The sequence below is a fragment of the Littorina saxatilis genome, linkage group LG14, assembly GCF_037325665.1.
Source record: "Littorina saxatilis isolate snail1 linkage group LG14, US_GU_Lsax_2.0, whole genome shotgun sequence".
In the NCBI taxonomy this organism is placed as follows: Eukaryota; Metazoa; Mollusca; class Gastropoda; order Littorinimorpha; family Littorinidae; genus Littorina; species Littorina saxatilis.
This window is the reverse complement of record NC_090258.1, coordinates 35,795,608-35,808,515: the sequence shown is the minus strand read 5'-3', so window position 1 is coordinate 35,808,515 and position 12,908 is coordinate 35,795,608. Positions and strand designations below refer to the sequence as shown.

General features: G+C 49.5%; 1 protein-coding gene across 1 annotated transcript; it reads right to left on the bottom strand.

The window, feature by feature from the left end:
* Nucleotides 1-8,267: 8,267 nt before the first annotated feature.
* LOC138946590 (uncharacterized) lies at nt 8,268-11,234 on the bottom strand. Its single transcript, XM_070318036.1, has one exon. The coding sequence runs from the start codon at nt 11,232-11,234 to the stop codon at nt 8,268-8,270; it is 2,967 nt and encodes a 988-aa protein (XP_070174137.1).
* Nucleotides 11,235-12,908: the final 1,674 nt, after the last annotated feature.

Sequence of the window (12,908 nt, the reverse complement as noted above, 5' to 3'; positions counted from 1 at the left end):
ACTTCACCACTGTTATCGTCCACCCGTCTAATTGACAGCCATGTTTGGCGCACTGTTTATGCTCGATAATGATTGGTTGCTAGGGTTGGTGCTTTGGTGTGCCCGACAGGGTCTGTGAAGTTAGGTTTCAAGATAACGTTTCAAAAACTGAGACATACGCAACGTGACAATCAATCAATGAACCCACGCGGTGTAAAATTTTAACAATTTCCCATAATCTGACTGCTTCTTAGGCAAGAAACCTCCGGTTTGCTTTCAAAAAGCTAAACGTTTCATTGGACAAATCCCTTCGAATTTCAGTCGGGAGAGCCGGGTGGCGCGACTTTGACGTCACGGGCAGTATGGGGCACTGGGAGAACGCTGCTATATCATTGCGTCATTCAACTGAAGAGACATTCCGTTTACGCAAAATCCCATTTTGCCGCAATCCAAAATGTCGCGAAATAGGGATGGCGCCGTAATTCGGGATGACACCAAAATGAAATGTGGCGCTAGTGGTATGTCACGGTAGTAAAATGACGCTTGGCTCGTGAAATGTCGCAAAAATGGGATGGGGGCCGAAATGGGATAGCGGCGAAACGGGATTGCGCCAAAATGGTAGGTGGAGCTAGTGGTATATGACACGAAAGTAAAATTACGCTTGTGTGAAATGTCGCGAAAATGGGATGGGGGCGAAATGGAATGGCGCCAAAATGGGATGTCTCGCTAGCGATATGACACGATAGTAAAATGGCACTTGGATATTTGTGAAATGGGCCAAAAATGGGATTGGCGGCGAAATGGGATGCGGCCCATATGGGATCTCGCGCAAACGGAATGTCGCGCTAACATTCCATCCAACCCCTTCCACCACCCCTTGACTCCACGACGGGGGAGTATGATCGATGAATGGTGCTTCAGTCCCACGAACAGGTGTCCATTAGGGAGTAGCTCTGTAGATGTGCTAGTAGGCAGTGGAGGAGGGGGAGGGTCTTGGGGGGGGGGGGGGGGGGGACACCTAACCAAGAGAATGGAGGTGACGGGGTTGTTGGTACTCTATAAATATTTAGTAAAAGTTATATGTTTAAGAAATGTGAGAGTTTTTTAATTCTATATAGGGGATGGGGATGGACCAGTAAAAGGCCGGTAATTTATTAAGTCACGTGGGTTAAAAACTGGTTAAGACTTAGGACCACTTTTCTTAAAAAGATAAAAGTCCAATTCCGTTTGTGATTTATATACACTATGTTCAGGGTGAAGGTGATGGGTACGAGTAACAAAAAACCAAAAACAAAAAAAACAAAAAAAAACAAAAAACACACAAAAAAAAACAACCAACACAGACACTCACACAGGACTCAGTATGTATGTATGGGGCGATTTATATAGCGCTTGACGTTCTCTAAGCGCTTTACATATTAATTTTTGCCGTGTGAGATGGAATTTCAAGTTTTACTCAATATATCACGCATTCACATCGGCCAGTAAATCTCAAGCCAATTAAGGCGACTATTTACTTTTCACGGCCTATTATTCCAAGTCACACGGGTATTTGGTGGACATTTTTATCTATGCCTATACAATTTTGCCAGGAAAGACCCTTTTGTCAATCGTGGGATCTTTAACGTGCATACCGCCCCAATGTAGTGTACACGAAGGGACCTCGGTTTTTCGTCTCATCCGAAAGACTAGCACTTGAACCCACCACCTAGGTTAGGAAAGGGGGGAGAAAATTGCTAACGCCCTGACGACATTTTTACTCGGGACCTGACCTGTCGTGGTATTCGTTATCTATATTTGTCAGGGGAGTACACGTATATCGTGGGAATAATTTTCTCGGGTTATGGGGGAGTACTTTTTTTGTTAAGGGACTGAGTAAAAGTTTCGTACGAAATTTTTACTCCGGAGTAAAAAATCTCACTACATCACCACCATTTTCACGGCCACCAAGAACAACAACATCAACGACAAAAACAACAGCAACCGCATCAACGCAAACAACAACGACAACAATACAAACAACAATACTGAAAAGCAAAGTAGACCCCAAAAAGATCTGTTTATGGATGGACGGATGGACGAATCACTGACTAACAAAGTAAAGGATGGTAACAGCCTGCTGATTAACTGACTGGCATACAAACCACGAGTCAGTCCAGCTGCAATCTAGAACGGTGTATGTGTGTTCGTGCCGTTCGTGTGTGTGTTTGTTTGTGTGAGTATGTGTGTGTGTGTGTTCCAGTGTGTGTTTGTGCGGGGGGGGGGGGGGGGGGGTACTCGGGCATTTTGATATCATCCCACACCCATACACACACACCCGCTCTTCAAGTTAAAAGTGGCTCGAGTTGACATAATACTGAGCTAACGGCGTCGACACGGTACATTACGTGTATGCAACAATATAAGTCTTTGTTACACAACTTGAAAACCGCAACACTCGCTTTGTCAAAGAAACTAAAGTCCAAACTGCCCATAGAAGCAGTTTCAGTCGATTTATGTGCGATGCCTGTCCCAAGAAAAGCTCTTCAGACACAAAGTTTGTTGGTGCGGGAATCACAGCGGCTGTCAGACAAAATGGGAATCCCAGCAACTCATTCCCATTTAGGACGAGGCTCCATACCGACTTAGGCCGGTGCCGATTTAGGACATTTCATATGTTGATAGTTGCGTGTGTGTGTGTGTATGTGTGTATGAGTGCACGCGTGCATTTGATCTTGTGGTTGCTTTGTGGTCGCAAACCTTATGTAAGTAGGTAATGAATATTGAAAATGAAATGATAAAATCAGAGATACAGATCAAAACACAATACTGTTTACACAATTATACTGTTTACGCAGTACTGTTTCATTAAACTCGGTCTGTCTTTACTGTCTTCTCCGCTCCCACTATCGACCGAGGAGAATTAGGGTTGACCCCGTTTTCCGAGCACCAACTAACCCAAGCAGACCAATGAGAAGCATAAACAGATCCGGTGGATTCTCTATGCGCTTTCTGAACTAACAGTAATGTGGAGTCTGATGCACCTGAGCGGCGCAGTGAGTGCCGCATAGTCTCCAGCCGTGAAATCGAAGTGCCTGAGGGTTGTCGTGGTGAATACCTGTTCTGGGTTGCAACAGCTCTCCCTTTCTTAGATTTAGAGGAATGGGAGGACCGACAGCGAGACGCAGGAGATCCGGATACCAATGCTGACTCAGCCACAATGGGGCGACCAGAACAAGAGATGGTTGGTCTAATTCCGCCTTTTTTAGCACTCTGCCCAGCAACTGAAAAGGGGGAAAGGCATAGGCCGTGAGGCCTGACCAGTCTATTTCCATCGCATTGACCTTCCAGTCCTCCGGGTTCGGGAACGGGGACACGAACACCGGAAGCCTGCGAGAAAACCTGGTCGCGAAAAAATCGACCAGAGGCTTGTCCACTTGTGCTCAAAGGCGCTGAAGATCCTGATGAGTGACCGTCCATTCCGTGTGAATGACGCTCGACGACCGACTGAGCGAATCGGCTAGGACATTAACCTGCCTGGCAGAAACTTTGCTGACACCGTTATGCTGTGGACGCTGCACCAAACCAAAATTTGGCAAGCTCTGACCGACACTGAGAGTGTTTATGTAGGCTGCCACGGTTGTATTGTCCGTGTTCAGCCGAATGTGTTTGTCCTTTACCAGATGGAGAAAGGCCTGGAACGCCAGAAAAACTGCCTCTAGTTACATTTATGTGTAACTTTGCCTGATCCGCCGTCCACAGGCCCGAGGCCGTGTGGCAAGAAAGATGGGCGCCCCACCCGGAAAGCGAGGCGTCCGTGAACAAGTCCTCGTCTGGTGGAGGGAGCGAAATGGGCACGCCCTGTGAAATCCACGGGAGAAGACATTGTTTTGTGGTCTGTGTAAACCAGCCCTCTAGGGTAACTGAGGCTTGCCAGATGGGTTCCAAAACGAACTCAGAGCGGCCTGAAAAGGGCGTTTGTGTACTCTGCCTAAGGGCACTAACGCAGACATCGACTCCATCTGCCCGAGCAGTGAAGTCAGAACACGCACGGGCGCTCGTTTCTGCGAGGACAGGGATGTGATAAGCGTCTGAAGCTTTTCTATCCTCCTCTGCGAAGGGCGGACAGACCAATCCACAGTGTTGAATCTCATCCCCAGGTAGGTGAAAGAGAACTGAGAACCCTAGATCGTTGGCTTGGCTCAGAACGAACTGGGTGTGAACCCTGCAAGATTCCGAGTCCTGATGAAGTATCAACCAATCGTCTAGGTATGCTCTCAAGCGAACGCCCTCTTGCCTGACAAGGGTGCAGAGTTGGCGCACCACCACCGTAAAAATCCAGGGCGCGAGTGAAAGCCCGAATGGTAGTGCCCTGAATTGGTACACACGAGCCCGAACGGTAGTGCTCTGAATTGGTACACACAATCTCCCCACCGAAATCTCAACCATTTCCGGTCGGACGGGTGTATGATAATGTGAAAATACGCGTCGGTCAGATCGATCGACGTCACCCAGTCGCCCGGTCTGAGTGCGTTTCTGACCGACGCGGACGTCTCCATCGTGAAACGGATCTGTCTAAGAACTTGTTCAGAGGAGATAAGTCCAACACGGCTTTTGGAACGACAAAAATCCTCCACACAAAAACCGGAGAACTTTGGTCCAGTACCTCCTCCATGGCCTCTTTCTGAAGAAGAGACAAGATCTCGCCCTGAATAGTGGACCTCGCCTATAAGTTGGCTGGCGGCCGGAAAGGTGGAGGCGTTCTCGTCAGGGGAGCCTTGCCGTCTGCCCAGGGCAGCCGGAACCCCGAACGCACTATCCCCACAATCCACTGGCTGTTTACCTTGAGTAACCAGCAATGGATGACCCTGGAGGGGCCTCCCGCCACCACAGGGGTGGGGGTTGTGGGGACTAGTGGCTCGGGGGGGGGGGGGGGGGATCATTGGGGGTGGGGCTTACGCCCCGACCCCCTAGACTTGCCAAAGGACGGACCCTTCTTAGGGTATGGGGCAGACTGCTGAGTCTTAGGGGGACCATGTTGCTTGGTCTGTGGGTTGACAAACCCACCGTGCGCGATCCTGGAGATTGCTAAGTCCCGAGCGTCACGCGTCTCCTTCTGGAGCGCTTCAAGAGAGGGCCGCCCGAGAAGAGCGCTCTCCGTGAAAGGAGAGATCTTCAAAGCCTCGATTGTAACCTTGTCCTGAATCTTGGACCCGGTAAGGAATGCGGACCTGCGAGAATGCACAGAGTGTGCGTAAAGCCGTGCCGAAAGGCTCATTTGTTCTGAGGACACTTTCACCAAGGTAGCTAACAGAGTAGCTACGTCATTCTCAACCACATCTTTCCGAAACTCAAACGGAACGAGTGAGGTAGATATAGAACGCGAGAGAGCTCTTTGGATTGTCTCCGACAAGGAAAACAGCTCAGGCAAATACCTGCCCGTTTCTTCAAAGGACAAAAGAGTAGATTCCGAACACGGAACAGCTCTTTCCCGATTGTAACCATCTTCCCGGAGCGAAGCTAATTCCAGAGTAACCGTAAGTGTAGCCCGCAGAAGTGCAAACGAGTCGATAAGGTTGACTGACTGACTGTTAAGCGTAAACTTCCGGCCAGCTGGAACAGCGGAAGTCAGTTGCTGAGAGGAAGAAAGCCAAGGCTTGACTACATCCGGAGCCGCCCCGTGTGCTGCCAAGAGCGGCACAGTGTTAGCGCGCATATTGGCATGAGATTTAGCCTTGCTTAAGACTCTTGACATCTCATAAGCGACAGAAGGAGATTCCCGAAAACGAAAGAAGTGAGAATCATCCTCCGGAGACCGGAAATCTCCCAAAGCCGAAGGTGGCGGAACGGACACGCCTGCTGTAGACACCACCCCTTCCTCGAAGTAGCGAGAAGCCACTTCCGCCGCCGACGCAAGAGCGTGCGGCAGCTTCGATGGTAGATGGAAGTTGGTATCTTCATCCTGAACGGAAATACCAAAATCCGACTCCCCGTCCAGCACATCCGTGCTACCCGGAAGAACGTCACCGTATTGACTGCGATAGTCAACCGGAACATCGACCGGAAGGGTAGACACTTGCGGGATACTATACCCGTGAAATGCCTCCCTACGGACGGCTTCCTGCCCCATGGCCGGAAGTTGAGATTGTTGTGTCGAAACCAACTCGTAAGCAGAAGGGGACAACGACAACAGATCCCTTCGCGTATCCGGGTCCCTTCCCTGCTCCACCTGACCGCGTGAACGGAAGTTAATAGGCAGGGGGTCGGAACAGTCTCCCCATGCCCGCAAAACGGGGGGAGGGGGGGGGGGTGTACTTTCTCCGGTATACGCGCCTCACGTTGGCGGGAGGACCCCGCTACGGGTGAGGCATAAATACCTTTTTGGCCTATCTGACCAGAAGAGGATGCAGCGCGTCAGGGAAACCCCCCCCCCCCCCTCCCCCATCCTCGGAGTCCTGTCACAGTCGCCGAGGGGGGAACCGTCACCCTGGCGAGAGAAGAAAAATCTCCTACCCCCTGCGGGAAAGAGAGAAACTTCTCCCGCGTGGATTTGAGATCTGCAGACAGCGCGTTAATTTGCGCGCTCAAAGTCAACAAAATAGAGGAGACCTCCGGAGAAACAACAACAGGGTTACTACTAGCAACTCCCGACCCCTTTAGTGGCGACAGGGAAGGCATGGAGGGGGGAAAGCAAAGCAGGGTGAAGGTGCATCAATCTGTACATCAATCGATTTCGAAGAAGATGGATCAAAAAGCTTAACGCTAGAAGTTTAGGCTTTCCAGGATTTTTCCTAGGCGAGTGCTCAGCAGCTGCCTGCTTAGCTAAGCTCTTCTTCTTGCCGCTGTCAGACATGACAGACAGTAAGTCAACTTGTTTTACCAAATCAAAACACAGAGGACAAACTTTAGGCAAAGACGCACAGACCGAACAAATTAACCAGAAAATTTGGAATGATCTCACCCAAAACAGCCGCAGGTAGAACAGAGTGGTCGGGAACCAAGGTGAAAGGTTTCTGCTAAGGTAAAAAGCAGACCGTGAGCTGTGAAGCTCGAGCGTAATCAGAACACGTCCACCGCATGTAAAAGCTTGGAAAGGAAAATGATAACATGGCGGCGCTTTATGCGCACGCACGCGGGAAGTAGCCCCGGTCACGTTGTCCTACTAGGTCAAGGCCGTTCTTTTTTTAGGGTTGCTTCCTTTGTTACCAAGGTGATGCGTACAAGCGTCCTAAGCACTAAACTGAAGTAGTTGCTATATGTGAGTTGGTAGAGTATATGTAATTTAATCTGATTAGAGTGGAACACATTCTGGAATTTCAGTTTAAGTCAGCATATATCTGAGCTAAGATAGTGTAGCAGTTTTCCTATTGCATTGAATGTTTGTTTATTTACCCGGCGGAAAACCGTGGAAGTTGTAGATAATAACCAAGACCTGAGTCTTTGATGCGGCTCTACAGATGTGTTGTTTAGTGTGTGCACCTGTTATTTTCTCCTTTCCGGATCTAGTTTTGGCCTCGCGTTGTGTTCATTTTTCCCTAGTGCGTGCAACTAAAATCTGCTAGTGCGCTATATTTATCCTCTTCCATCTAAAATTGCCGAGTTAGCTTATCTTTCCACAAAGGCTAAATCAGTGAGAAGAAGTGACGACTCAGGTATCAACGAAAATCATTCAGTCGAGTGATGGAGTCAATTCCATGGGATTACCTTTCTATAAAATAGTTTATTAAACTCATTTCTAGAAAAGTGTACAAGCCTTCCAATACAACAGGTGCAAATTATTCAATATCAGAATACAGAATACAGAATACAGTATTTATTGAGCCAAGTGACATTAAAAAAAAACATTTAAAGCACAAGGAATTTAGCGTAGTGTTGGTAAAATCACGCACACACACACACCCATACACACACTGACACACACACACACACGCCCACACAATCACTGACATACACACCAACACACACACGCCCACACTACAGCAGTCACGATCACACCATCACACGCAGGGCAGACATGAGGTAAAACAAATGACAATCATCTATTAAAAGAAAAGGTACAAAGAGTGGTCTAAGATGCTGGAGGAAGGGTCTACACAGAATACAATTTTATAATCTAATGCATAGTTAGAACTAGCCCATCCCCTCCACCCACCCACTCATGAATGACTAAAATAATGCAGCTAAAAATACAGAAAAAAAATAAAAATCACGCATCAAAGTCCCACTCAACCCCCCCCCCCTCCCCACCACCACCACCACCACCACCTAACACTGAGTCACAGGATGTGGTGAGCTCACCGCCAGCAGGATCACCGACTGCGAAGCTGCCCAACTGAGGGATGGGATGCGTTAAGGGAGGAAACAGCTTGGGGGAAGAAAGAGGACTGGAGACGTCGAGTGCGTGCCCCTAGGGATCGGAATCGACGACCTGAGGGCAGGCGCTCGAAGAGGGGATGGCCAGGGTGGGACTCGTCGGCCACAATTTTCTGGGCTCTGGACAGCATGCGCTTGGCATAGAGGGATGCTAGGGAGGGCAGCTCACAGCCGACGATCCTGCTAGCAGTGCGCACCACACGCTCCAGCTTGTTCTTGAGCAGCTGGGAGGTGTTGCCGTACCACACTGTGATGGAGAATGTCAAGATGCTCTCCACCACGGCCCTGTAGAACTGGACCAGGATGACCTGGCTGAGGCGGAACTTCTTGAGCTGGCGCAAGAAGTAGAGGCGTTGCCGCGCTCGCTTGACGATGGCGTCAACGTTATCATCCCAGCACAGGTCGTTGGAGATGGTGGTGCCTAAGAACTTGAAAAAGTCCACCATCTCGATGGGATCGCCGTTGATGATCAGTGGAGCCACAGGGCCTTTTTTCCTGCGAAAGTCCACCACCATCTCCTTGGTCTTGGTGGCGTTCAGCAGGAGATTGTTGTTGTCGCACCACGACACCAGACAGTCGACCTCCTGGCGGTACACGGTCTCATCACCGCCGGTGATGAGACCTTCGGCTGTGGTGTCGTCAGCGAACTTCACCAGCTGAACTGAGTCATGAGAGGCGACGCAGTCGTTGGTGAAGAGGCAGTAGAGCAGCGGTGAGAGGACGCACCCCTGGGGTGCTCCAGTGCTCAGGACCAGCGTCTTGGAGAGGAGGCCGTTGACCTTGACTGTCTGGGGGCGCTGAAGGAGGAAGTCAAGGAGCCACAGGCAGAGGGAAGGGGCAAGGTCAAAGAGGAGGAGCTTGTCATAGAGTTTTTGGGGGATAATGGTGTTAAAGGCCGAGGAGTAGTCCACAAAGAGGAGGCGGGCATAGGAGTTGGGGGTCTCGAGGTGCTGGAGGATGAAGTGGAGGGCAACGGCGACAGCGTCGTCCACAGACCGGTTGGCCTGGTAGGCGAACTGGAGGGGATCGAGCCTACCGCTGATGACGGACTGGAGGTGCTTGAGGACCAGGCGCTCAAGCACTTTCATCACCAGGGAGGTAAGGGCCACCGGTCTGTAGTCGTTCATGGCCGACGCTGTGGGCTTCTTGGGGACGGGGATGATGGTTGAGGCCTTGAAGCAGTGGGGAACAGTACAGAGCTGGAGGGAGGAGTTAAAGAGGTCAGTGAGAACAGGTGTCAGCTGATCCCCACAATGCCGTAGGGTAGGGCCTGAGACGCCGTCTGGGCCAGCCGCTTTCCTGCTTTTCTGTTTGCGGAGAAGCAGCCGGACATCCCGCTCACGGACAGTGAAGGGGGGAGGCAGGGGGGACGAGGGGTCGGGGAATGACGCCGTCACAGGGGTGTGGTTGTCGCGGTCAAAACGAGCGTAAAACTCGTTAAGTTTGTCAGGGAGGGTGGGGTCGTCGGCTACTGGGGGGCTCTTCTTCTTGTAGTTCGTGACCGCCTGGAGCCCGTGCCACACAGCACGAGAGTTGCCGGACTGGAATTGCTCCTCCAGTTTGCACTTGTAGTCCCACCTCGCCTTACGCATCTCCCGCTGGAGGTCGTACTTGGCCCGCTTGAACTGCGCCTCGTCACCGCTCTTGTGGGCGTCGTCCTTGGCCTTCAGCTGCTTCTTCAGGCCGCCGTTGAACCACGGCTTGTCGTTGGGCCAGGACCTCACCTCCTTGGTCGGGATACAGACGTCTTCGCAGAATGCGATGTAGGACGTCAAGACGTCGGCCTGCTCGTGAACGTCGACGCATGGCTGTGTGAGCGCCGCCCAGTCTGTACAGTCAAAACAGCCTTGCAGCTGCTCGATGGAATCTGAGTTCCAGCGTTTAACTGTTCTGACGTGGGACTTGGCTGTCTTCAGCCGCTGACGGTAGGCAGGGAGGAGGTAGACCATGACGTGGTCGGAGCGACCGAGAGGGGGGCGACTGATGGCGCGGTACGCACCACTGATAGTACTGTAGCAGTGGTCGAGTGTAGCCTTGTTACGCGTGCCAACCTTGACGTGTTGTTTGTACCTGGGGAGTTCCTTGTTCAGCTTCGTATGGTTAAAGTCCCCCATCACCAGCACCCGACAGTCAGGGAACCTATTCTCCATTGCAGACACTTGCCTAGAGAGTTCTTGAATGGCTGTAGCTGCGTGTGCCTGTGGGTGAATATACACGCCGACCAAGACAAGGGAGGTAAACTCTCTCGGCAAGTAGAAAGGCTTGCACTGTAGAGTTATCGTTTCGAGATCTGGCGAACCGTGCGTAGAAAGCACTTTACAGTCGGTGCACCATCGATCATTGATCATAAAGCAAATCCCACCTCCCTGAGTCTTCTGAGAGAGTTCAGGCGAGCGATCGACACGATGGATGGAGAAGCCGGAGGGTTGGAGGGGGGCGTCAGGTGTGGTGGGCTTTAGCCACGTCTCCGTGAAGCAAAACACAGAACAGTCACTGTAATCACGCTGGGTCTTCAACAAGTAGAACAGTTCGTCTTTCTTATTGTCTAATGAACGCACGTTTGACAGAAATATCGACGGCAGAGGGGGACGAGTGGAGCGGTTTCGAAGACGAACGAGCAAGCCGCCACGCTTGCCTCGCTTGCGATGAGGCCTACGATACTGTTCGTTAGAGGACGAGGACACGTTGCGGGCGCTTGTGGCAGAGAAGTCGAGTTCACTCAAAAGGAAATCAGTCGAAATCAGGAGTTCAGGGCTGTACTTACTGCCAATAGTCTCTCTCACACGTAGAAGATCATCTCTGCTATACCTCAGCACACTTTCAGTTCTTTCAATCAGCATACAACTTGCAAACAACAGTCCAAACATCACCAACACCGAGTCGCCCTTGCTGTGCGGCGCCATTTTGATATGAAATTCACATACAAAATTGATACAAAAACCCGGGTAGCCCTTACATGGCAAACATCAAAAATGCGCAGATTATTATCATGGAAAACAATGAAGCCGCCTAATCTCCCTTCCCCAAATAATCCTATCCTAAATCGAGACTCCGCATATCGAGCTAGCTACCTGTTTATCCCATACAGGATCTTTTGTTCCCTGACTGACTATCTACAACTTTCTTATGATCTATTTATTTTGATGGAATTCGAAATGGGAGAAACAGTTCTTCCCTCTTTGGGCTATTTTTTAAGGATGGTCTAAGACCTCAGAACTTTCTAGATTAACTTCAGTGAGAACGGGACAGAGCCGCGGACGACTCTACTTATTCTCCACCAAAGTGTTTATCCCTATCTTATTTCCAGTCTTATCTCTTTTACAAAGTACCGTACGCAGATAGGGTGGGACACCAAAAACACAGGAGCTTGCCCTCACCTACGCAGGTCACCTAAGGTTTAATCTACCACACCTAGCTAGCTAATTTAGGACCGTTCAATCAAACGCACGCCGACGTTCTAACAGTCCGGTTGTTTATTTCTGACTATCTACGGAATTTCTCTCCTACATATCTTTTGGACCTTTACCGTCGTTTGAAGTAAACAATCAGTAACATGCGCGGTCGTCCTTTAAAACTGGCTAGGCCTAGGCTGTCTTAATTTACGAAAAGGTAGAAAGAATCTCTAAGTTCTTTTATCGTTACGCTGTGTTTTCCCTACACTATCCCTTCAATAGAATGCGAAGTCTCTTCTTCTTGTCCCTATTCTAATTCTTAATCTAGTCTACCTTGTCTTTACTCTCTCCCTGTTCTAATCCCTAACCTAGCGCCCTCAGTCTATGTCCTTATTCTAACCCATCCTATTCTGTTCTAAAGCCTGTCCTAATGCGTGTAGTAACCTCATTTTACACTGTCTTTTATACCAATCTGCATGGCAACGCAAACAAACACACAGAACCAGAGGCAGATTGGCTGACCGAAAAAGAACATTAACCGCACTACTTTCAAAACATTACGCGGACAATGTAATCCGTCCTTTTTCCTTTATCTTTACACTTGCTGATCACAACAAGCGCTCTTTTAATAACTGTTCGTAATATTTAAGCAACCTACAACACTATCTTCATCAAAGAAACCTTGTCTCTCCTCTCTTTTACCATTCCTATCCTTTTTGATCTAACGATGATTTCTTCCGGCGATCGTTGTTTCCAACCCTACGAACAATCATCATATTCCTGTTACGTTATTAACCAAAATAACATCTTGTGGTCACTAAATTACATCCATTACACAACTTTCATCCAATCTCTCATCATTTAACTTGACATTCGTCAAGTTTTACCTATGTTTATTAACCTGTAAAATCGTGTCCGCGCCACACAAATGGCCGCCAACACGGAACTGAAAAGGGAATTACCTCCCTTGCATCGTCTACTGTTGTTTATACCCTATTGCTCGCTCTCTTCTTTGGCAAGCTGAAAACAGCGATAGCATGACAGAAAGGACTCTGTACACCATGACCATTCTAAGCCTTCCATCCCTAACTTTTACTTCAAACTTTCTTCAAATCTGGCTCTCCCGCTACAATACAAAGACATGCAATCACTGTAGACCACTAACAACAAACAATATTGTGTATT

Bases quoted from the DNA above. Each gene is read 5' to 3' on its own strand.
- LOC138946590 (XM_070318036.1), bottom strand. From the start codon at position 11,234: ATGGCGCCGCACAGCAAGGGCGACTCGGTGTTGGTGATGTTTGGACTG.